The 26,276-nt window shown below is 46.5% G+C and overlaps 1 protein-coding gene across 2 annotated transcripts in view; it reads right to left on the bottom strand.

Moving 5' to 3' along the window:
• The window catches only part of ITPR2 (inositol 1,4,5-trisphosphate receptor type 2), a 285,461-nt gene that overhangs the window by 65,976 nt on the left and 193,209 nt on the right, over positions 1–26,276 (bottom strand). For both annotated transcript variants that reach the window (XM_073567437.1, XM_073567438.1), the window contains 8 exons: positions 17,566–17,668; positions 12,149–12,336; positions 11,878–12,058; positions 10,924–11,183; positions 9,898–10,098; positions 9,604–9,714; positions 9,430–9,525; positions 9,227–9,346 (listed from right to left, as the gene is read on the bottom strand). In XM_073567437.1, the coding sequence (XP_073423538.1) occupies positions 9,227–9,346; positions 9,430–9,525; positions 9,604–9,714; positions 9,898–10,098; positions 10,924–11,183; positions 11,878–12,058; positions 12,149–12,336; positions 17,566–17,668 (1,260 nt within the window). The remainder of the gene's footprint in view (positions 1–9,226; positions 9,347–9,429; positions 9,526–9,603; positions 9,715–9,897; positions 10,099–10,923; positions 11,184–11,877; positions 12,059–12,148; positions 12,337–17,565; positions 17,669–26,276) is intronic.

The following is a 26,276-nucleotide window of genomic DNA, read 5'->3' as shown; positions in this document are numbered from 1 at the left end:
CTTAAAAGAAGGAGGGGCTTAAAGGATTTGGTCAACGTTTTTGTTTTTATATATTAAATAGTCAGTTTGTAGGAAATCTTACATAACATGTAAGTAAAGCAATACCCACTAAAAATCATACAGCCTTTAAGGAATCCCATCTGGGTGATTTACCAAAATGGCTGCCATTACAGCATAGGAGATTTCATTAAATTGTCTGGGAAAGTTGTATCGGCTTTCACATTTTCTTTCACTAAGTCTTCTTAAATTTCTGGGGAAAAAATTGATTTATAAAAATACCTAAAAAAAAATAAAATTTTTTGCCCTTTAAGTGGGAGGAGCTTCAGAGAAAAAGGAGGGGATTTCAAGTTTACAGTCCATGTACAGACCAATACAAAAAAGGGCCGATTTGTAGAAATTTATAACAAATTAACAAAGCAACTCCTTTTTAAAGTTTATAAAGTCGTTGACCCCTCTTACCTCAGTGAGTAAAAATAAAGCAGTCATTACACCTGATCGGTCGGGGGAGTGGTAATGGTGTCCATATTTTTGTCATTTAACTTTTTCATATTTATCAAGATTTGATAAACGAGTATTTGCCCTTTAAGAGGCACAAAAGAGGAGGAGTTGCATCAAAAAGGAGGGGCTAAAAGGTTCTTGTCCGTGTTTTACATTTTAATTAAAAAGTCGGTTTGTAGGAAAGTTTGGACGATTAAAACAGCGACTCTCTTTAAAAATTATAGACTCCTTGAGCATCTTGTCTGGATGACCACCAATATGGCCGCCAGACATCCTCCTAGAAGCTGTCGGGCGAGTCATAATAACACCCGTATCTGTTGTCAGCTAGCTTTCACAGCTATAGCGACAAAACTTAATTTATTAAGCTAATAAATTTTTTTTTTACTTTTTTCTCTTTAAGAGGTAGAAGAGGCGGAGCTTCAATTAAAAGAAGGAGGGGCTTAAAGGTTATAATTCATATAACTAGTCAGTTTGTAGGAAATTGGAGCAAATTAACAAGGAAACTCTCCCCTTACAAATCATAAAGTCTTTGAGCCTTCCTATCTGAGTGACTACAAATATGGCCGACATCACATCTTAGAAGTGGTCTCTAGTTTGGGCGGGGTAAGCTGTAATGGCGACTATATTTGTTGTCACCCAATTTTCTCAAAAAACTTGATTTATGAAGCAGTAAAAAAAAATTTCACTAATTACCCTTTTAAGGAAAAAATTTAAATAAGAGGAGGGGCATCACCTGAAAGGAGGAGGAGCTTAAAGGTTTTGATCCATATTTAAAGCTCCAATCTCACAAAATAGTCATTTTTTTTAGGAAAAATTTATCGAATTAAAACCTCTCCTAAAATTCATTAAACCTGAATCCTCCTATCTGGATGACCACTAAGGGGGCCACATCTCTGAAGTCATCACTAGATTTACAGTGACCACCCCTGAGGAGCTTGTAAGGGCGGACCCACCAGACAAGACTGATTAAAAGCCTAGACTGTTGTGAATTCTCTTACTTCTGAGTCGGGGCTCCCTCTGGTGGTTACTATGGGTAGTGGAGCTGGCCGGATTGACAGAAGTCTGCCACCTGACGACGATGATTGTAAATCAAGATTGACTTCTTTCTCTTCAAGAGACGGCCCCCTTAAAGGGATTGTACAAGCCTTTAAAAATATAGCTGCTATGATCTAAAATAGCGCCATACCAGCTCAAGGGTTGTGTCTGGTATTGCAGTTTGTAGTGAATAAAATATGGCTGCAATACCACACACAACCTGTGGGAAGGTGTGGCGCTGTTTCTAGAAGAAGCCACATTTTTCTGGGGTTAGTGGCCCTTTAAAAAAAGAAGCAATTTGGAGAAAAGAGTAGATGAGTCAGTCATGTAGCGGTTGACCAAACCGGCTCTGCTACAGCAGCTACAACTTGTCACTAAAAATGTTGGTTTTTCTGGCTGGGTCGGTGCCGCGCTCGATGTAATGATTTTGGGAGTTAATAAAGGCATCAGGAGGCGAGACTGATCCGAAGATGTGACGGTCTGCGGGGTGCAGTGACGGTCAGCGGAGGAGGGGGTGCGATGCTCTGCCAGTGCACGAGCTGCTGCACGCCTCCTGATTCCGCAGCCGTTTAATTAGGCGCTGTCATCGCCATCCCAGACTTGTGAGTCACGCTGTACTAGACAGTCTGAGCCTGCGAGACGCGCACTTCTACAGCGAGATGCAGAGCTGTCACATGAAACCAACAAAGTCAGCGCCGCGTGTTATAAATAGGAGGCGGCGGTGGCGTTCACGGGCGCGACTGTCAATGTAAGACTGCGGGGACGGCGACGGTTTTATAAAAAACCCCCGCGCTGCTGCTGCTCATCTGCAAATTACATAAAACGGAAACTTTCTCCTGGAAGAGACAAACACTAAACTCACCCAGCTCTCCGCTGACCCCGAGAAGCACAGAAGAGCGGCCCAAGTTGTCATAGAATAATAGCGCTCCTAGTGGTCATAAAGTAATAACGCCCCTAGTGGTCATAAATAGAACCCATAGTGGTCATAGAATAATAGCGCTCCTAGTGGTCATAAAGTAATAACGCCCCTAGTGGTCATAAATAGAACCCCTAGTGGTCATAAAGTAATAGCGCTCCAAGTGGTCATAATGTAAAAACACCCTAGTGTTGATAAAGTAATAGCGCCCTAAGTGGTCATAGAGTAATAGAACCCCTAGTGGTCATAGAGTAACAGCGCCCCTAGTGGTCATAATGTAAAAACACCCCTAGCGTTCATAAGGTAATAGCGCCCTTAGTGTTGATAAAGTAATAGCACCCCTAGTGGTCATAGAATAATAGTGGTCAAAGTAATAACGCCCCTAGTGGTCATAAATAGCAGCGCCCATAGTGGTCATAAATAGCAGCGCCCATAGTGGTCATAAAGTAATAGCGCCCATAGTGGTCATAAAGTAATAGCGCCCATAGTGGTCATAAAGTAATAGCGCCCATAGTGGTCATAAAGTAATAGCGCCCATAGTGGTCATAAAGTAATAGCGCCCATAGTGGTCATAGAGTAATAGCGCCCCTAGTGGTCATAGAGTAATAGCGCCCCTAGTGGTCATAGAATAATAGTGTTCAAAGTAATAACGCCCATAGTGGTCATAAAGTAATAGCGCCCAAAGTGGTCATAAAGTAATAGCGCCCATAGTGGCCATAAAGTAATAGCGGTCAGAGTAATAGCGCCCCTAGTGGTCATAGAGTAATAGCGCCCCTAGTGGTCATAGAGTAATAGCGCCCCTAGTGGTCATAGAGTAATAGCGCCCCTAGTGGTCATAGAGTAATAGCGCCCCTAGTGGTCACGGAGTAATAGCGCCCCTAGTGGTCACGGAGTAATAGCGCCCCTAGTGGTCACAGAGTAATAGCGCCCCTAGTGGTCATAGAGTAATAGCGCCCCTAGTGGTCATAGAGTAATAGCGCCCCTAGTGGTCATAGAGTAATAGCGCCCCTAGTGGTCATAAAGTAATAGCGCCCCTAGTGGTCATAAAGTAATAGCGCCCCTAGTGGTCATAGAGTAATAGCGCCCCTAGTGGTCATAGAGTAATAGCGCCCCTAGTGGTCATGGAGTAATAGCGCCCCTAGTGGTCATGGAGTAATAGCGCCCCTAGTGGTCATGGAGTAATAGCGCCCCTAGTGGTCATGGAGTAATAGCGCCCCTAGTGGTCATGGAGTAATAGCGCCCCTAGTGGTCATGGAGTAATAGCGCCCCTAGTGGTCATGGAGTAATAGCGCCCCTAGTGGTCATGGAGTAATAGCGCCCCTAGTGGTCATAGAGTAATAGCGCCCCTAGTGGTCATAGAGTAATAGCGCCCCTAGTGGTCATAGAGTAATAGCGCCCCTAGTGGTCATAGAGTAATAGCGCCCCTAGTGGTCATAGAGTAATCGCGCCCCTAGTGGTCATAAAGTAATCGCGCCCCTAGTGGTCATAAAGTAATCGCGCCCCTAGTGGTCATAAAGTAATCGCGCCCCTAGTGGTCATAAAGTAATCGCGCCCCTAGTGGTCATAAAGTAATCGCGCCCCTAGTGGTCATAAAGTAATCGCGCCCCTAGTGGTCATAAAGTAATCGCGCCCCTAGTGGTCATAAAGTAATCGCGCCCCTAGTGGTCATAAAGTAATCGCGCCCCTAGTGGTCATAAAGTAATCGCGCCCCTAGTGGTCATAAAGTAATCGCGCCCCTAGTGGTCATAAAGTAATCGCGCCCCTAGTGGTCATAAAGTAATAGCGCCCCTAGTGGTCATAAAGTAATAGCGCCCCTAGTGGTCATAAAGTAATAGCGCCCCTAGTGGTCATAGAGTAATAGCACCCCTAGTGGTCATAAAGTAATAGCGCCCCTAGTGGTCATAAAGTAATAGCGCCCCTAGTGGTCATAGAGTAATAGCGCCCCTAGTGGTCATAGAGTAATAGCGCCCCTAGTGGTCATAAAGTAATAGCGCCCCTAGTGGTCATAAAGTAATAGCGCCCCTAGTGGTCATAAAGTAATAGCGCCCCTAGTGGTCATAAAGTAATAGCGCCCCTAGTGGTCATAAAGTAATAGCGCCCCTAGTGGTCATAAAGTAATAGCGCCCCTAGTGGTCATAAAGTAATAGCGCCCCTAGTGGTCATAAAGTAATAGCGCCCCTAGTGGTCATAGAGTAATAGCGCCCCTAGTGGTCATAGAGTAATAGCGCCCCTAGTGGTCATAGAGTAATAGCGCCCGTAGTTGTCATAGAGTAATAGCGCCCGTAGTTGTCATAGAGTAATAGCGCCCGTAGTTGTCATATAGTAATAGCTCCCGTAGTTGTCATATAGTAATAGCTCCCGTAGTTGTCATATAGTAATAGCGCCCGTAGTTGTCATATAGTAATAGCTCCCGTAGTTGTCATATAGTAATAGCGCCCATAGTTGTCATATAGTAATAGCTCCCGTAGTTGTCATATAGTAATAGCGCCCGTAGTTGTCATATAGTAATAGCGCCCATAGTTGTCATAGAGTAATAGCGCCCGTAGTTGTCATATAGTAATAGCGCCCGTAGTTGTCATATAGTAATAGCGCCCGTAGTTGTCATATAGTAATAGCGCCCGTAGTTGTCATATAGTAATAGCTCCCGTAGTTGTCATATAGTAATAGCGCCCATAGTTGTCATATAGTAATAGCTCCCGTAGTTGTCATATAGTAATAGCTCCCCTAGTGGTCATAAAGTATCAGCGCCCCTAGTGTTCATAGAGTAACAGCGTCCCTAGTGGTCATATAGTAATAGCGCCCGTAGTTGTCATATAGTAATAGCGCCCGTAGTTGTCATATAGTAATAGCGCCCGTAGTTGTCATATAGTAATAGCTCCCGTAGTTGTCATATAGTAATAGCGCCCGTAGTTGTCATATAGTAATAGCGCCCGTAGTTGTCATATAGTAATAGCGCCCGTAGTTGTCATATAGTAATAGCGCCCGTAGTTGTCATATAGTAATAGCGCCCGTAGTTGTCATATAGTAATAGCTCCCGTAGTTGTCATATAGTAATAGCGCCCATAGTTGTCATATAGTAATAGCTCCCGTAGTTGTCATATAGTAATAGCTCCCCTAGTGGTCATAAAGTATCAGCGCCCCTAGTGTTCATAGAGTAACAGCGTCCCTAGTGGTCATATAGTAACAGCGCCCCTAGTGGTCATATAGTAACAGCGCCCCTAGTGGTCATAAAGTAATAGCGCCCCTAGTGGTCATAAAGTAATAGCGCCCCTAGTGGTCATAAAGTAATAGCGCCCCTAGTGGTCATAAAGTAATAGCGCCCCTAGTGGTCATAAAGTAATAGCGCCCCTAGTGGTCATAGAGTAATAGCGCCCCTAGTGGTCATAGAGTAACAGCGTCCCTAGTGGTCATATAGTAACAGCGCCCCTAGTGGTCATAGAGTAATAGCGCCCCTAGTGGTCATAAAGTAATAGCGCCCCTAGTGGTCATAAAGTAATAGCGCCCCTAGTGGTCATAGAGTAATAGCGCCCCTAGTGTTCATAGAGTAACAGCGTCCCTAGTGGTCATATAGTAACAGCGCCCCTAGTGGTCATAGAGTAATAGCGCCCCTAGTGGTCATAAAGTAATAGCGCCCCTAGTGGTCATAAAGTAATAGCGCCCCTAGTGGTCATAAAGTAATAGCGCCCCTAGTGGTCATAAAGTAATAGCGCCCCTAGTGGTCATAAAGTAATAGCGCCCCTAGTGGTCATAAAGTAATAGCGCCCCTAGTGGTCATAAAGTAATAGCGCCCCTAGTGGTCATAAAGTAATAGCGCCCCTAGTGGTCATAGAGTAATAGCGCCCCTAGTGGTCATAGAGTAATAGCGCCCCTAGTGGTCATAGAGTAATAGCGCCCCTAGTGGTCATAGAGTAATAGCGCCCCTAGTGGTCATAGAGTAATAGCGCCCGTAGTTGTCATAGAGTAATAGCGCCCGTAGTTGTCATATAGTAATAGCGCCCGTAGTTGTCATATAGTAATAGCGCCCGTAGTTGTCATATAGTAATAGCTCCCGTAGTTGTCATATAGTAATAGCGCCCATAGTTGTCATATAGTAATAGCTCCCGTAGTTGTCATATAGTAATAGCTCCCCTAGTGGTCATACAGTATCAGCGTCCCTAGTGGTCATAAAGTATCAGCGCCCCTAGTGTTCATAGAGTAACAGCGTCCCTAGTGGTCATATAGTAACAGCGCCCCTAGTGGTCATATAGTAACAGCGCCCCTAGTGGTCATATAGTATCAGCGCCCCTAGTGGTCATATAGTAACAGCGCCCCTAGTGGTCATACAGTAACAGCGCCCCTAGTGGTCATACAGTAACAGCGCCCCTAGTGGTCATCTAGTAACAGCGCCCCTAGTGGTCATATAGTAACAGCGCCCCTAGTGGTCATAGAGTAACAGCGCCCCTAGTGGTCATATAGTAATAGCGCCCCTAGTGGTCATATAGTAACAGCGCCCCTAGTGGTCATATAGTAACAGCGCCCCTAGTGGTCATAGAGTAATAGCGCCCCTAGTGGTCATATAGTAACAGCGCCCCTAGTGGTCATCGGAAGTACATCAAGTTTCCGGCTGCATTTTAGAAATGAATGTTTTCGCTTTTCATGTGATACGGAACGTTCCGTGGTATCTCTAGACTTTCCGGATGCCGGATCCTCTCTGTCGCGTTATACGCAGGTGTATTAGTCTGCACTTTATATTACGGGGAGGACACAGCACGGCGGTGGCTCAGACACTGATTAATGGCTCGCTGAGACCCTGGCGACATATTTATGCGGCGCTGCCCACGCCGGGTCAGGCATTTACAAGAACCTCCGCTCACTGCTGGTAAAATAACTCACAGGTCGGGCGCGGGAAGAGCGGAGAAGCCGGAGCTCCCCTCCCTGCCGGGGAAGAAATGAAAGTCACCATCGTCTGCACCAAACATGAAAGCAGAAGGAAAAAGAGGGACGTGGAGGTGACTGCACCGACAACGGGGAGCGGCGCTCAGAACAGTGGGAGGTGGAGGGCATGGGCCACAACTGTGCAGGATGGGCGACATCCTCACCACAACCCTCTGTGGGTCCGGGCAGTATCTGCAGGAAAGCAGCTGGTGGGCAGGAAGTGACAGCGCCCCTAGTGATGAAGGGACAGCGCCCCTAGTGATGAAGCGGCAGCGCCCCTAGTGATGAAGCGGCAGCGCGCCTAGTGATGAAGCGGCAGCGCGCCTAGTGATGAAGTGACAGCTCCCCTAGTGATGAAGTGACAGCTCCCCTAGTGATGAAGTGACAGCGCCCCTAGTGATGAAGGGACAGCGCGCCTAGTGACGAAGGGACAGCGCCCCTAGTGATGAAGTGACAGCTCCCCTAGTGATGAAGTGACAGCGCCCCTGGTGATGAAGGGACAGCGCGCCTAGTGACGAAGGGACAGCGCCCCTAGTGATGAAGTGACAGCGCCCCTAGTGATGAAGTGACAGCGCCCCTAGTGATGAAGGGACAGCGCGCCTAGTGATGAAGTGACAGCTCCCCTAGTGATGAAGTGACAGCGCCCCTAGTGATGAAGGGACAGCGCCCCTAGTGATGAAGTGACAGCTCCCCTAGTGATGAAGTGACAGCGCCCCTAGTGATGAAGGGACAGCGCGCCTAGTGATGAAGCGGCAGCGCGCCTAGTGATGAAGTGACAGCTCCCCTAGTGATGAAGTGACAGCGCCCCTGGTGATGAAGGGACAGCGCGCCTAGTGACGAAGGGACAGCGCCCCTAGTGATGAAGTGACAGCGCCCCTAGTGATGAAGTGACAGCGCCCCTAGTGATGAAGTGGCAGCGACCCTAGTGATGAAGGGACAGCGCGCCTAGTGATGAAGGGACAGCTCCCCTAGTGATGAAGGGACAGCGCCCCTAGTGATGAAGGGACAGCCCCCCTAGTGATGAAGGGACAGCGCGCCTAGTGATGAAGGGACAGCGCGCCTAGTGATGAAGCGGCAGCGCGCCTAGTGATGAAGCGGCAGCGCGCCTAGTGATGAAGCGACAGCGCCCCTAGTGATGAAGTGACAGCGCCCCTAGTGATGAAGTGGCAGCGACCCTAGTGATGAAGGGACAGCGCGCCTAGTGACGAAGCGACAGCGCCCCTAGTGATGAAGCGACAGCGCCCCTAGTGATGAAGGGACAGCGCGCCTAGTGATGAAGTGGCAGCGACCCTAGTGATGAAGCGACAGCGCGCCTAGTGATGAAGGGACAGCGCGCCTAGTGATGAAGGGACAGCTCCCCTAGTGATGAAGCGACAGCGCCCCTAGTGATGAAGCGACAGCGCCCCTAGTGATGAAGCGGCAGCTCCCCTAGTGATGAAGTGGCAGCGACCCTAGTGATGAAGTGACAGCGCCCCTGGTGATGAAGTGACAGCGCCCCTGGTGACGAAGCGACAGCGCCCCTAGTGATGAAGTGACAGCCCCCCTAGTGATGAAGTGACAGCCCCCCTGGTGATGAAGTGACAGCGCCCCTAGTGATGCAGTGACAGCCCCCCTAGTGATGAAGTGACAGCTCCCCTAGTGATGAAGTGACAGCGCCCCTAGTGATGAAGTGACAGCGCCCCTGGTGATGAAGTGGCAGCGCCCCTAGTGATGAAGTGGCAGCTCCCCTAGTGATGAAGTGACAGCGCCCCTAATGGTCACAAAGTAGCTGTGCCCCTAGTGGTCATACAGTGACAGCGCTGCTAGTGGTGCTGCATGCGCTTTCTTCCCATACACAGTACTACACGGACACATGGCTCCTACCTGGTGGGCCAGGATGTAAATGTTATGACCCACGGCTCTTGGGGACACCTGATCTTCGGGCCCGTGCTCCTCGTGGTCGCTCTCCAGGCCCTGGTTATAGGCCGCCTTTATCACATCCACCTGTCAGGACGAGGAGATGATACGCGTTAGCGCGAGGAGCCTTCAGGCGGTGCTATGGCCGCTATATTGACGACGTTCTTTACCAGTTCTCCGGGCCTCATGTTGTACAGGATCCTCTCCGCGTTCTCACTGTCACGGCGACTTTCCATGATGGCCAGCAGCAGTTTGGAGGCGTTGTTCTGGAAAAGATGGAACGCTATCACATTTCTGCGCTGGCTAGCCATAAATGGGCCTGGTGAGGAGGACATGAGCCGCACCTTTAACTGAAGCACCAGGTCCATGCGGTATCGGCCGAGCGGGTTGATGTCATTTAGAATGAGGGCGATGATTATGTCGATCCCGTTGGACTCATGAGTTGCGATGCATGTCTGCAATACAGGAGTCACGTGCGTGTTAACCTTGACTTACATCATGCATTGTCCCCCAGAGCAGCATTCATAATTCTGCTTTTTTCTGCCAGCTTTTATTTTGGATGACCTCATATTTTCTGGAGCTCCACTTCAGCTATTAGGAAGAGGGACTTGGAGACCGCTCTATGGACTTCATATTACCTGATTCTCATGGCAAGGACCCTGGCAATATTCGGTCAAGCTCTCCAGAGTCTGGTTCACCAGAGCCACGTTCCTCTCGTTAATATAGAGCCCCAGGAGACCCAGGCCGCCCGTCGTGCTCCCGCAAATACAGTCCAGGAACTGCAGGGTCTCACACACCAAGTTATAGTTGGTTTTGTTATTCTGGTTCCTCAAAAAGTTCTGGAAAAGCAAAGTGTGGACATTGCATTAACTTGTCGGAGCAGAACTCTCGCCGTGGCAACAACTGCAGTGGGCATGCTCGGTGTCATATGCGGAGGTATATTTCCGTACGAGAGGAACCAATATGTGATACGGACTGCAGCCATCAAAGGTTTACAGCAAGCACCTGAAAATAAGACATTCCTACTGACTTTTAAGGGAGACTGTAGTGAGCATGCTCGGTGTCATGTGCAGAGGACATTGTGCAGAGAGGAAGGGAGGAGGCGCTGCTCCCATCACATATTGTCGGTGGTGTGATCCGGTGTTATCTTCCCCAATATATGATCTTCAAATAACTATGGGGGCAGCCATTATGCCTTTGCCGTCTACGGGAGAGAGTTGTGGGCATGCTTTGTGACCTGTGCAGAGGTCACTGTGCAGGGAGAGGGAGCCGAGTTATGCCCGTCACCTACTTACAATGGCGTGTTCTTGTTTTAGCTGCTTCCTACGTATGATCTTGGAGCATCCGTGAGGTTTCTACAGCAACCACCTGGCAATAAGAATGACTTCTATGGAAGACTGTAATGGGCATGCTCTGAGTTCTGTGCAGAGGTCACTGCGCAGGGAGCGGGAGGAGCAGAGTGCTTCTCATCACCTATTGTCAATAGTGCTATACTGTGCTCCGATATACGATCATGGGGCAGCCATCAGGTCTTTAAAGGAAGCACCTGGATGACTTTTGGTGACCCCCAGCGACATTCCCTTTAAAGGGGTCATTCCTTGAAGCTTTAAGTTTTGGCAAGTCCTACAGAAGCCAGGGAGAGAATAAAAGTGTCGGCCGATCACCTGTAAGCCGAGGTTGTGGTTCTCGCACAGGAGCTGAAGAAACCGGAGGATCGGCTGCATGATGGCTATGACGGGGCTGACCGCTACCGCCTCCTCCGCCGTCTTCTCTTCCCCTCCTCCGTTATCACCTCCAGAACCCATCAGATCCAGATCCGGGTCTATTTCCTTCCGGTAGACACAGTACGCTTTGGACGTGGCAGTGGACGCCTCGGCTAACTGGCCCTTCATCCCTTCCTTAAGATGCAACTGAGAATCCCGCGCTGCAGAACGAAATCACCATTCACAATGCATTGTGGGAAGCCAAAAACCCGCTACACGTGCATGACCCACTGTCACCCCTGCATTACACGTCGTCACCCCTGCATTACACACCGTCACCAGTGCATTACACATTGTCACCCCTGAATCACACACAGTCACCCCTGCATTACACACCGCCATCCCTCCATTACACACCGCCATCCCCGCATTACACACCGCCATCCCTGCATTACACACCGCCATCCCTGCATTACACACCGCCAACTCTGCATTACACACCGCCATCCCTGCATAACACACCGCCATCCCTGCATTACACACCGCCATCCCTGCATTACACACCGCCATCCCTGAACTACACACCGTCATCCATGCATGACACACTGTCACCCTCATTAGACGCCATCATCCCTGCATTACACACGTCACCCCTGCATTATTACCACCCCGTCAACCCTGCATTATTACCACACCGTCATCCCTGCATACCATAATCCCTGAACTACACACTGTCATCCATGCATGACACACTGTCACCCCTGCATTACACGCCATCACCCTGCGTTATACACCGTCACCAGTCCATTACACATTGCCATCCCTGAATCACACACCGTCATGCATGCATGACACACTGTCATCCCTGCATTACACAACATCCCTACAATACACGCCGTCATCCCTGCATTTTACCTCTGCGTTTTGGTAATGATATCGAATCGTAGTCATCGTCCTTTTTCTTGGTGCCCAAGTCAATGGTGTTCACTGTCACAGTGGCACGGATCTCCAGCTGTGCAGCTTTCATCCTGTCATAGAGAACCTTGAAAAACTTCTCTGACTTTTTCTGTTCATTGAGTTGATGGTAGAATGAGCTCTGCAGGAGAGACACAAAGATGGCAGAGAAGTCAGAAACCACGACAACCGGAAAAAAGGCCACCACCACGACGCGCGTCCGTCCCCGTACCTGGATCTGTGTGTTGCCCCCTTCCAGCAGTGCGATTCCCAATAAGATGCCTTCAGAAAATATCCGGTCATTTTTGGTGCTAACGATGACGTCAATGATCAGTTCTGAGGCTCCTTCCTTGTCAAGAAGGCACTGGATGTCAGTCATGGAAGCACCGATCCTGCGATCATTCTCCTGGGAGGAGAAACCTGAGTAATGAAGAGGCAAAGGGAAGGGGTTAAACACAGGGCTGTGGAGTCGGAGTCAGTTTTGGTTGGAGTCGGTAGAAATGTACCGACTCCGACTCCAGCTTTAAAAAAAAGTATTAATATTTCATAATTGAACTTTCATATGAATTTTATAAATGTTACTCAAATATATATGTTCTATCAAACTATGAACAACAGTGATAAGCAGTTCTGCTGGAGATAGAGACATTTCTTACTTCTTGTGTGTCACTGTTCTCCACTGCCCTTATCTAATCTTATACTTGGTTAACCTCATGCTGCCCCAACCCCCCTACTTACAATGTATGAAACTGAAAGTGAAAATGTGTTGCAAATTCTTAGTAGTAAAGCTCCTCCTCTAGACTAGATCATACTAGGTGTGCGTCTTCCAAGCATCTCACAGCTGCCTGCTACTCAGAAAAGGAAGACTGTAAGTATTATCCTTTCAAACTTTGCATCAGTTAACTGTGAGTACATGAGGAATAATAACAGTATTACTGACCACTATATCAGTTTTTAGGAAAAACAATTGTCATTTGGATTGTGAATGCAGAATTAAAAACCTGAGAATGTCAAAGAAGCATCACATTAAATCAGCTGTATTTGAACATTTCACCATCACTCAAGATAGAAAACATTATGTCTGTCAGTGTATGACAAATGATCCAGACGAAAACAAATGCTGTGAAGCCAAGATGAGTGCATATTCAGGCAAAGATAAAAATGCTCCTACCAGAGCTTCTAATCTAAAGAGACATTTACAGCGCTTTCATCCAGAAGTACTGAAAGCAGTGGATGAGAAAGACTGCATCCAAACCAATGAACCAGTGCCCAGCTCTTCCAGCCAAACAAAGGAGCAGAGAACTTTGCAGCCATCAGTTGCAAGATATTTTGTCAGTGACAAAGTTACTGTGACAATGACAGTAGATACATTTAAAAAACAGATCATAGAGCTTGTTGTAAAGGATAGTGTGCCTATTTCATTATTTTCACGACCAGCTTTTGTGTGTCTGAATGGGGAAATGGCCCGCAAGCTTGGTGTTTCTCTGGAGAGAGAGTATTAGAAAATTAGTAATCGAAGAAGCTTTTAAACAAAAGGAAGAACTTAAAAAAACTCTCAAGGGACGCTTTCTGTTTCTTAAAATGGATGCCTGCACACGTCACAGAGTGAACTATTTTGCCATCAATGTCCGATTTGTTTGTGACAAAAATGAAATAGTTACCCAGACATTGGCAGTAAAAGACACCAAAGCTCATCACACCAGTGAGTTTCTCCAGGTCTTGGTGGAAAAGGTTCTGCAAGACTATGAACTTAAAAAAGAGCAAGTTCTTTCTGTCGTAACTGACAATGCTTCAAATATAAGTACTATTAAGCTAATGAATGAGAGTAATGATGGTGACCAGCAGCTAGAAGAACATTCTGGGTCCACAGACACAGAAATGTTTGAAATAGAGGAACACAGTATTGTAACTGAGGAGCAAACTGAAGTTGCTTCAGATGAACAGCAACATGATAGTTTAGATGATCTTGTAGAAACTGTGTCAATATGTTCTTTCATTCATCACTTGCGCTGTGTTGTGCATACGCTACAGCTGGCTATAAGAGACAGTCTGCAAGAAGGACATGCTGCCGCACTGATTGGCAAGGTGAGAAAATTGGCTACTGTTGCCAGAACCCCTAAAGTTGACTCAATTTTGAAGAGACGTGCTGGAAAAGGGGCAATTATTGATCAAGCCACACGATGGGGCAGTACTTACTTAATGATTCAGCGCTTGGTTGAACTGAAAACCTTTCTTGTAGACATGGCTAACCCTCAACTGACGCTAAATGAAAGTCAGTGGAATCAGGTGACTGAGCTGGAAAAATTGCTAGAGCACCCATTTACAGTGACTAAAAAATTACAAGCAGAGGACTTAACTTCAGGTATTTTCTTAAAGGAGTGGAAGAACCTGATGTTTCGCCTGTCCCAAAGAGGAGGGTTAATTGCAAGTGGCATTGCTACATCAATGAAACGGAGAGAGGAGCTACTATTACAAAATAACATTCTTGGCAGCTGTTTATGTAGACCCAATGCATTGGATTCTTCTAGATGATCAACAGCTAAGTAAAGGAAAAGAAGCTCTGTTTGAAATAGCAGTAAGGATGAAAGGGTTGCAGAACAGTCAGGAGGAACAAGAAGAATTTGGTCGTCCTGCCATATCTTCACCCTCATCATCAACTGATGAAGAATTTAATTTCGAAAAATATTTGGATCACAAGGACCGTGCAAAGCGTTCCCGCATAGAAGAGTCATCCCCATCAAGGAACACAGCCAGTACATTTCAGCAGAATTTTTCATGTGCACTAAAAGAAATTGAGAAATTTGACCGTTCATCAAAAATAACAGTGCAACAAGCGATTCCTCTGTATCCTGACATTGTCAGAGATGTTGCCCGAGTGGTTACTGCTTTGCCACCAACACAAGTTAGTGTAGAGAGGTTGTTCTCTGCTCTCAAAATAATTAGATCAGATTTGAGGGCATCCATGAAGGAGGATCTGACAGAGGCAATACTTTTTCTGAGGACAAATTTATAGATTTCTTCTTATTAACTGCATAAAAGTGTTTATTGCATATTTACTTACAGTTTAGAAAAGTTTATAAAAGTTATTTGCTATATTCTAATTGTATTCTAATAAATGTAGTTTTTTCTCTAAGTGGTCTGATTACTTATATGATGGTGAGAAACTGAATAAGCACGATGTTTAATATTTTACAACAGTAAATTTGTTGTTATGAATTGGCCATTTATGAAGGAGTCGGAGCCGGAGCCTGATAAAATCCAGGAGTCGGAGTCGCAACTGTGGCTTACCGACTCCACAGCCCTGGTTAAACACATCAAATCGTACGTAATATTCCCATAAAATTGAAGACTTACACTAATTTTCAACTTTTTCTTTAAAAACTAGTTTTTACTTGGAAACGGTCAACAAGCAGGCTACACGATGACTGCTCCAGGTACCGCGAACAAATAACTGATAATATCTAAAACACGTTTCACAATGCAGCAAATGTAAAAAAATAAACAAACAAACAAAACAAAAGGAAAGCTCCCACTAGTGGTGGCTGCAGACAGTTTCTTATCATGTATCTCTGTATACAGGGAGCTCCCCCTAGTGGTGGCTGCAGACAGGATCTTACCATGTATCTCTGTATACTAGGAGCTCCTCCTAGTGGTGGCTGCAGACAGGATCTTATCATGTATCTCTGTATACGGGGAGCTCCCACTGGTGGTGGCTGCAGACAGGATCTTATCATATATCTCTGTATACAGGGAGCTCCCCCTAGTGGTGGCTGCAGACAGGATCTTATCATGTATCTCTGTATACAGGGAGCTCCCCCTAGTGGTGGCTGTAGACAGGTTCTTATCATGTATCTCTGTATACAGGGAGCTCCCCCTAGTGGTGGCTGCAGACAGGTTCTTATCATGTATCTCTGTATACAGGGAGCTCCCCCTAGTGGTGGCTGTAGACAGGTTCTTATCATGTATCTCTGTATACAGGGAGCTCCCCCTAGTGGTGGCTGCAGACAGGATCTTATCATGCATCTCTGTATACAGGGAGCTCCCCCTAGTGGTGGCTGTAGACAGGTTCTTATCATATATCTCTGTATACAGGGAGCTCCCCCTAGTGGTGGCTGCAGACAGGATCTTATCATGTATCTCTGTATACAGGGAGCTCCCCCTAGTGGTGGCTGTAGACAGGTTATCATGTATCTCTGTATACAGGGAGCTCCCCCTAGTGGTGGCTGCAGACAGGTTCTTATCATGTATCTCTGTATACAGGGAGCTCCCTCTAGTGGTGGCTGTAGACAGGTTCTTATCATGTATCTCTGTATACTAGGAGCTCCTCCTAGTGGTGGCTGCAGACAGGTTCTTATCATATATCTCTGTATACAGGGAGCTCCCCCTAGTGGTGGCTGCAGACAGGATCTTATCATGTATCTCTGTATACAGGGAGCTCCCCCTAGTGGTGGCTGTAGACAGGTTCTTATCATGTATCTTTGTATACAGGGAGCTCCCCCTAGTGGTGGCTGCAGACAGGATCTTATCATGCATCTCTGTATACAGGGAGCTCCCCCTAGTGGTGGCTGCAGACAGGATCTTATCATGTATCTCTGTATACAGGGAGCTCCCCGTAGTGGTGGCCGCAGACAGGATCTTACCATGTATCTCTGTATACTAGGAGCTCCTCCTAGTGGTGGCCGCAGACAGGATCTTATGTATCTCTGCATACAGTGAGCTCCCCCTAGTGGTGACTGCAGACATAATCTTATCATATATCTCTGTATACAGGGAGCTCCCCGTAGTGGTGGCCGCAGACAGGATCTTATCATGTATCTCTGTATACAGGGAGCTCCCACTAGTGGTGGCTGCAGACAGGATCTTATCATGTATCTCTGTATACAGGGAGCTCCCCCTAGTGGTGGCTGTAGACAGGTTCTTATCATGTATCTCTGTATACAGGGAGCTCCCCCTAGTGGTGGCTGCAGACAGGATCTTATCATGTATCTCTGTATACAGGGAGCTCCCCCTAGTGGTGGCTGTAGACAGGTTCTTATCATGTATCTCTGTATACAGGGAGCTCCCCCTAGTGGTGGCTGCAGACAGGATCTTATCATGCATCTCTGTATACAGGGAGCTCCCCCTACTGGTGGCTGCAGACAGGATCTTATCATGTATCTCTGTATACAGGGAGCTCCCCGTAGTGGTGGCCGCAGACAGAATCTTATCATGTATCTCTGTATACTAGGAGCTCCTCCTAGTGGTGGCTGTAGACAGGATCTTATCATGTATCTCTATATACAGGGAGCTCCCACTAGTGGTGGCTGTAGAAAGGATCTCATCATGTATCTCTGTATACAGGGAGCTCCCTCTAGTGGTGGCTGCAGACAGGATCTTATGTATCTCTGTATAAAGGGAGCTCCCCCTAGTGGTGGCTGCAGACAGAATCTTATCATGTATCTCTGTATATAGGGAGCTCCCCCTAGTGGTGACTACAGACAGGATCTTATCATGTATCTCTGTATACAGGGAGCTCCCCCTAGTGGTGGCTGCAGACAGGATCTTATGTATCTCTGTATACAGGGAGCTCCCCCTAGTGGTGGCTGCAGAGTAACTAACCAGTGCAGAATTTTGCACACGACACGGAGTACATAGTACAGATGACCATACCTACAGAAGGTCCAGATTTACTGAATCCCACTGATCCACTCATGGGGGATCCAGGCTCAGCCTTGAAGTACCGATGAAGGAGGATTTTGCGCAATGTCATTCCCTGTATGATACAAAGGGAAAAAAAAACTTTATTAAAAATTTTTGTTTTTATTATCATCTGCTACTGTAGCTCAACTACACAGATATGAATGGAGCTGAGCTGCAATACCACACATAACCTGAGCAAGGAGGGGCGCTGTTTCTGGAGGAAAGAAGTCAAATCCGGGCTAATCCTCATAGATAAAATGCAACATGTAAAAAATTAATGACGCTCGCTGTTATCAGCCCTCTTGTTTTTCATGGTTACTGTCCCTTTAAAAGACTTTTCTTTTAATAGAAATTGCAGCATAGAAAACTGTGAAGTGTTTAATGTGATGACGACTCACGACGCGGACACAATCCCAGACAATTAGCGATGAGACGCCGGCGCGGAGGACGAGACCGCTTTGTGTTACATTGTGGCCGCGAGACGTCTTCTACAAAGACGCGGAGACCGGAGATCTGTCTGCGTCTTCCCAAGGTCTGAACTCACAGCAGAAGAAATGAAATCAGGCGCAGGGAGGGCGTCTCGTCTGACCTGTGTGGGCCGACGCCACGGCGTGCGACATGTAGGACACACCGTCACCATGGAGACAGCACACCGGTGTAGGAGTCAGACATTGCAAACATGACGGAAGAGTCTGCACCGGCCTGAAGTACACCCCCAACATCGGGGGGGACGGGGGACACCAGCAACAGGGAGCGCAGCTCTGGGGTATAATAAAGGATGTTACTCAGGATCATTAATGTATGTACACAGTGACTGCACCAGCAGAATAGTGAGTGCAGCTCTGGAGTATAATACAGGATGTAACTCAGGATCAGTAATGTATGTACACAGTGACTGCACCAGCAGAATAGTGAGTGCAGCTCTGGAGTATAATACAGGATGTAACTCAGTATCAGTAATGTAATGTATGTACACAGTGACTGCACCAGCAGAATAGTGAGTGCAGCTCTGGGGTATAATACAGGATGTAACTCAGGATCAGTAATGTATGTACACAGTGACTGCACCAGCAGAATAGTGAGTGCAGCTCAGGGGTATAATACAGGATGTAACTCAGGATCAGTAATGTAATGTATGTACACAGTGACTGCACCAGCAGAATAGTGAGTGCAGCTCTGGGGTATAATACAGGATGTAACTCAGGATCAGTAATGTATGTACACAGTGACTGCACCAGCAGAATAGTGAGTGCAGCTCTGGAGTATAATACAGGATGTAACTCAGGATCAGTAATGTAATGTATGTACACAGTGACTGCACCAGCAGAATAGTGAGTGCAGCTCTGGAGTATAATACAGGATGTAACTCAGGATCAGTAATGTAATGTATGTACACAGTGATTGCACCAGCAGAATAGTGAGTGCAGCTCTGGAGTATAATACAGGATGTAACTCAGGATCAGTAATGTAATGTATGTACACAGTGATTGCACCAGCAGAATAGTGAGTGCAGCTCTGGAGTATAATACAGGATGTAACTCAGGATCAGTAATGTAATGTATGTACACAATGACTGCACCAGCAGAATAGTGAGTGCAGCTCTGGGGTATAATACAGGATGTAACTCAGGATCAGTAATGTAATGTATGTACACAGTGATTGCACCAGCAGAATAGTGAGTGCAGCTCTGGAGTATAATACAGGATGTAACTCAGGATCAGTAATGTAATGTATGTACACAGTGACTGCACCAGCAGAACAGTGAGTGCAGCTCTGGAGTATAATACAGGATGTAACTCAGGATCAGTAATGTAATGTATGTACACAGTGATTGCACCAGCAGAATAGTGAGTGTAGCTCTGGGGTATAATACAGAATGTAACTCAGAATCAGTAATGCAATGTATGTACACAGTGACTGCACCAGCAGAATAGTGAGTGCAGCTCTGGGGTATAATACAGGATGTAACTCAGGATCAGTAATGTAATGTATGTACACAGTGACTGCACCAGCAGAACAGTGAGTGCAGCTCTGGAGTATAATACAGGATGTAACTCAGGATCAGTAATGTAATGTATGTACACAGTGATTGCACCAGCAGAATAGTGAGTGTAGCTCTGGGGTATAATACAGGGTGTAACTCAGGATCAGTAATGTATGTGCACAGTGACTGCACCAGCAGAATAGTGAGTGCAGCTCTGGGGTATAATACCAGATGTAACTCAGGATCAGTAATGTAATGTATGTACACAGTGATTGCACCAGCAGAATAGTGAGTGTAGCTCTGGGGTATAATACAGGGTGTAACTCAGGATCAGTAATGTATGTACACAGTGACTGCTCCAGCAGAATAGTGAGTGCAGCTCTGGGGTATAATACCAGATGTAACTCAGGATCAGTAATGTAATGTATGTACACAGTGACTGCACCAGCAGAATAGTGAGTGCAGCTCTGGAGTATAATACAGAATGTAACTCAGAATCAGTAATGCAATGTATGTACACAGTGACTGCACCAGCAGAATAGTGAGTGCAGCTCTGGGGTATAATGCAGGAGATAACTCAGGATCAGTAATGTAATGTATGTACACAGTGACTGCACCAGCACAATAGTGAGTGCAGCTCTGGAGTATAATACAGGAGGTAACTCAGGATCAGTAATGTAATGTATGTACACAGTGACTGCACCATCAGAATAGTGAGCGCAGCTCTGGAGTATAATACAGGAGGTAACTCAGGATCAGTAATGTAATGTATGTACACAGTGACTGCATCAGCAGAATAGTGAGTGCAGCTCTGGAGTATAATACAGGAGGTAACTCAGGATCAGTAATGTATGTACACAGTGACTGCACCAGCAGAATAGTGAGTGCAGCTCTGGGGTATAATACAGGATGTAACTCAGGATCAGTAATGTATGTACACAGTGATTGCATCAGCAGAATAGTGAGTGCAGCTCTGGAGTATAATACAGGATGTAACTCAGGATCAGTAATGTAATGTATGTACACAGTGACTGTACCAGCAGAATAGTGAGTGCAGCTCTGGAGTATAATACAGGATGTAACGCAGGATCAGTAATGTAATGTATGTATACAGTGACTGCACCAGCAGAATAGTGAGTGCAGCTCTGGAGCATAATACAGGAGGTAACTCAGGATCAGTAATGTAATGTATGTACACAGTGACTGCACCAGCAGAATAGTGAGTGCAGCTCTGGAGCATAATACAGGAGGTAACTCAGGATCAATAATGTAATGTATGTACACAGTGACTGCACCAGCAGAATAGTGAGTGCAGCTCTGGAGTATAATACAGGATGTAACTCAGGACCAGTAATGTAATGTATGTACACAGTGACTCCACCAGCAGAATAGTGAGTGCAGCTCTGGAGTATAATACAGGATGTAACTCAGGATCAGTAATGTAATGCATGCACACAGTGACTGCACAGCAGAATAGTGAGTGCAGCTCTGGGGTATAATACAGGATGTAACTCAGGATCAGTAATGTAATGTATGTACACAGTGACTGCACCAGCAGAATAGTGAGTGCAGCTCTGGAGTATAATACAGGATGTAACTCAGGATCAGTAATGTAATGTATGTACACAAAGACTGCACCAGCAGAATAGTGAGTGCAGCTCTGGGGTATAATACAGGATGTAACTCAGGATCAGTAATGTAATGTATGTACACAGTGACTGCACCAGCAGAATAGTGAGTGAAGCTCTGGGGTATAATACAGGATATAACTCAGGATCAGTAATGTAATGTATGTACACAGTGACTCCACCAGCAGAATAGTGAGTGCAGCTCTGGGGTATAATACAGGATGTAACGCAGGATCAGGCGATACTTTGGGTCCACACTTGGATGTGCAGCTCTGGATGGATGAATGTCAGTAGTTAATAGATAATGAGGCCGCTCTTTCCATTTCCAGCCTATTCAGGAAGCGTTACGTCTTGCTGCCGATCACATGACGGTTGCAATTAATGGCTTTTGCCGCCGGCACCCGGAGTGCTTCATCATGAACGCTGCTGTAAAGCGTCGGCTGCCGTGAAAAAAAATAAAAAAATTTCTCTGAATTTACAATTTACTAAAACAAGCGCTTCATTTTTCTGGGAAACATTATTCACTATAGATAAAACCCTGCACTTAATGTCATCTCTCCAGATTGTCTCGCGGTGATTTAGAGAGCGAGGGGAAAAAAAAAAAATTGCGCTGTTAACCCTTTGCCGCTGCCCACCAAAACCAAGCATGCATCGCATTCGCGTTCCCCCCACCGCAATCAGCCGCCTTCGTTAACCGGCGCCAATCACAAGGGAACCTGATGAATCGTCGGCGCGGTGGCATTAAGGTGGCTTTGTGGCACAATCAGGCACAAGTGCTCGGCTTTCTAATTACGGCTCCGCGAATACGTATTCAAGAGGGCGAAATGACGCGGCTACTGCTTTTTCAGAGAGAAACGCTGTTTTATTTTTCTAAACTTTCACAACATCTGCGCCCCTGTAATCAGCCGCCTAAATAGACAGCGGAAAAGTGCACCAAAAATGGAGCCGGAGGCAGGTGGCCACTAATCCTAATAGATCACGCGATTAGGGGGCATCTAAAGGGCAAAAAAGAAGCCTCTTCATCATTGTTATAAAAGTTTTACAATTACAGCCGCTCCTTTAAGAAGAGATCTGCGACGGCGATCATCTGATCTGAGTTTTCCATTTATTGCTCATTAGTGGCCACTACAGGGAAAATGTAGTATTACATGAAGCCCATGAAATACTGGAAAGTTCTTCATTTTGGATGATGGGGGGAGCAGATGACCACCCTCTATGTAACCAGTCTAAGGTGAATCTGTAGTTTCTCAACACTTTTCAGCATAAGCCATTTGTACACAAGGAATAACACTTTGTCCCATACACAGCACACAAAGACATGATGGACTCCTGCTCTCCTGTCTACCTTACATAGCACAGACATGATGGACTCCTGCTCTCCTGTCTACCTTACTTAGCACAGACATGATGGACTCCTGCTCTCCTGTCTACCTTACTTAGCACAAAGACATGATGGACTCCTGCTCTTCTGTCTACCTTACTTAGCACAGACATGAAGGACTCCTGCTCTTCTGTCTACCTTACTTAGCACAGACATGATGGACTCCTGCTCTCCTGTCTACCTTACATAGCACAGACATGATGGACTCCTGCTCTTCTGTCTACCTTACATAGCACAGACATGATGGACTCCTGCTCTTCTGTCTACCTTACTTAGCACAAAGACATGAAGGACTCCTGCTCTTCTACCTTACTTAGCACAAAGACATGAAGGACTCCTGCTCTCCTGTCTACCTTACTTAGCACAGACATGATGGACTCCTGCTCTCCTGTCTACCTTACTTAGCACAAAGACATGATGGACTCCTGCTCTTCTGTCTACCTTACTTAGCACAGACATGAAGGACTCCTGCTCTTCTGTCTACCTTACTTAGCACAGACATGATGGACTCCTGCTCTCCTGTCTACCTTACATAGCACAGACATGATGGACTCCTGCTCTTCTGTCTACCTTACTTAGCACAAAGACATGATGGACTCCTGCTCTCCTGTCTACCTTACATAGCACAGACATGAAGGACTCCTGCTCTTCTGTCTACCTTACTTAGCACAGACATGATGGACTCCTGCTCTTCTGTCTACCTTACTTAGCACAGACATGATGGACTCCTGCTCTTCTGTCTACCTTACATAGCACAAAGACATGAAGGACTCCTGCTCTTCTGTCTACCTTACTTAGCACAGACATAAAGGACTCGTGCTCTTCTGTCTACCTTACTTAGCACAGACATGAAGGACTCCTGCTCTTCTGTCTACCTTACTTAGCACAGACATGATGGACTCCTGCTCTTCTGTCTACCTTACTTAGCACAGACATGATGGACTCCTGCTCTTCTGTCTACCTTACATAGCACAGACATGATGGACTCCTGCTCTTCTGTCTACCTTACTTAGCACAAAGACATGATGGACTCCTGCTCTCCTGTCTACCTTACATAGCACAGACATGAAGGACTCCTGCTCTTCTGTCTACCTTACTTAGCACAGACATGATGGACTCCTGCTCTTCTGTCTACCTTACTTAGCACAGACATGATGGACTCCTGCTCTTCTGTCTACCTTACATAGCACAGACATGATGGACTCCTGCTCTTCTGTCTACCTTACTTAGCACAAAGACATGATGGACTCCTGCTCTCCTGTCTACCTTACATAGCACAGACATGAAGGACTCCTGCTCTTCTGTCTACCTTACTTAGCACAGACATGATGGACTCCTGCTCTTCTGTCTACCTTACTTAGCACAGACATGATGGACTCCTGCTCTTCTGTCTACCTTACATAGCACAAAGACATGAAGGACTCCTGCTCTTCTGTCTACCTTACTTAGCACAGACATGAAGGACTCCTGCTCTTCTGTCTACCTTACTTAGCACAGACATGAAGGACTCCTGCTCTTCTGTCTACCTTACTTAGCACAGACATGATGGACTCCTGCTCTTCTGTCTACCTTACATAGCACAAAGACATGAAGGACTCCTGCTCTTCTGTCTACCTTACTTAGCACAGACATGAAGGACTCCTGCTCTTCTGTCTACCTTACTTAGCACAGACATGATGGACTCCTGCTCTTCTGTCTACCTTACTTAGCACAGACATGATGGACTCCTGCTCTTCTGTCTACCTTACATAGCACAAAGACATGAAGGACTCCTGCTCTTCTGTCTACCTTACTTAGCACAAAGACATGATGGACTCCTGCTCTCCTGTCTACCTTACATAGCACAAAGACATGAAGGACTCCTGCTCTTCTGTCTACCTTACTTAGCACAGACATGAAGGACTCCTGCTCTTCTGTCTACCTTACATAGCACAAAGACATGAAGGACGCCTGCTCTTCTGTCTACCTTACTTAGCACAGACATGAAGGACTCCTGCTCTTCTGTCTACCTTACTTAGCACAGACATGATGGACTCCTGCTCTTCTGTCTACCTTACTTAGCACAGACATGATGGACTCCTGCTCTTCTGTCTACCTTACTTAGCACAGACATGAAGGACTCCTGTTCTTCTGTCTACCTTACTTAGCACAGACATGAAGGACTACTGCTCTCCTGTCTACCTTACTTAGCACAGACATGAAGGACTCCTGCTCTCCTGTCTACCTTACTTAGCACAGACATGATGGACTCCTGCTCTTCTGTCTACCTTACTTAGCACAGACATGATGGACTCCTGCTCTTCTGTCTACCTTACTTAGCACAGACATGATGGACTCCTGCTCTCCTGTCTACCTTACATAGCACAGACATGAAGGACTCCTGCTCTCCTGTCTACCTTACTTAGCACAAAGACATGATGGACTCCTGCTCTCCTGTCTACCTTACATAGCACAGACATGATGGACTCCTGCTCTTCTGTCTACCTTACTTAGCACAGACATGATGGACTCCTGCTCTTCTGTCTACCTTACATAGCACACAGACATGATGGACTCCTGCTCTCCTGTCTACCTTACTTAGCACAGACATGATGGACTCCTGCTCTCCTGTCTACCTTACTTAGCACAAAGACATGATGGACTCCTGCTCTTCTGTCTACCTTACTTAGCACAGACATGATGGACTCCTGCTCTCCTGTCTACCTTACTTAGCACAAAGACATGATGGACTCCTGCTCTTCTGTCTACCTTACTTAGCACAGACATGATGGACTCCTGCTCTCCTGTCTACCTTACATAGCACAGACATGAAGGACTCCTGCTCTCCTGTCTACCTTACATAACACACACATGATGGACTCCTGCTCTCCTGTCTACCTTACTTAGCACAGACATGAAGGACTCCTGCTCTCCTGTCTACCTTACATAGCACAGACATGATGGACTCCTGCTCTTCTGTCTACCTTACTTAGCACAGACATGATGGACTCCTGCTCTTCTGTCTACCTTACATAGCACAGACATGATGGACTCCTGCTCTTCTGTCTACCTTACATAGCACAGACATGAAGGACTCCTGCTCTTCTGTCTACCTTACTTAGCACAAAGACATGATGGACTCCTGCTCTTCTGTCTACCTTACATAGCACAGACATGATGGACTCCTGCTCTTCTGTCTACCTTACTTAGCACAGACATGATGGACTCCTGCTCTTCTGTCTACCTTACATAGCACAAAGACATGAAGGACTCCTGCTCTCCTGTCTACCTTACTTAGCACAAAGACATGATGGACTCCTGCTCTTCTGTCTACCTTACTTAGCACAGACATGATGGACTCCTGCTCTCCTGTCTACCTTACATAGCACAGACATGAAGGACTCCTGCTCTCCTGTCTACCTTACATAACACACACATGATGGACTCCTGCTCTCCTGTCTACCTTACTTAGCACAGACATGAAGGACTCCTGCTCTCCTGTCTACCTTACATAGCACAGACATGATGGACTCCTGCTCTCCTGTCTACCTTACATAGCACAGACATGAAGGACTCCTGCTCTCCTGTCTACCTTACATAACACACACATGATGGACTCCTGCTCTCCTGTCTACCTTACTTAGCACAGACATGATGGACTCCTGCTCTTCTGTCTACCTTACTTAGCACAAAGACATGATGGACTCCT

The sequence above is a fragment of the Dendrobates tinctorius genome, unplaced genomic scaffold (assembly GCF_039654945.1).
Source record: "Dendrobates tinctorius isolate UK_male_01 unplaced genomic scaffold, ASM3965494v1 ptg000020l, whole genome shotgun sequence".
In the NCBI taxonomy this organism is placed as follows: Eukaryota; Metazoa; Chordata; class Amphibia; order Anura; family Dendrobatidae; genus Dendrobates; species Dendrobates tinctorius.
The sequence above is the reverse complement of the archived record's forward strand: the minus strand, read 5'-3'. Positions and strand labels throughout refer to the sequence as shown.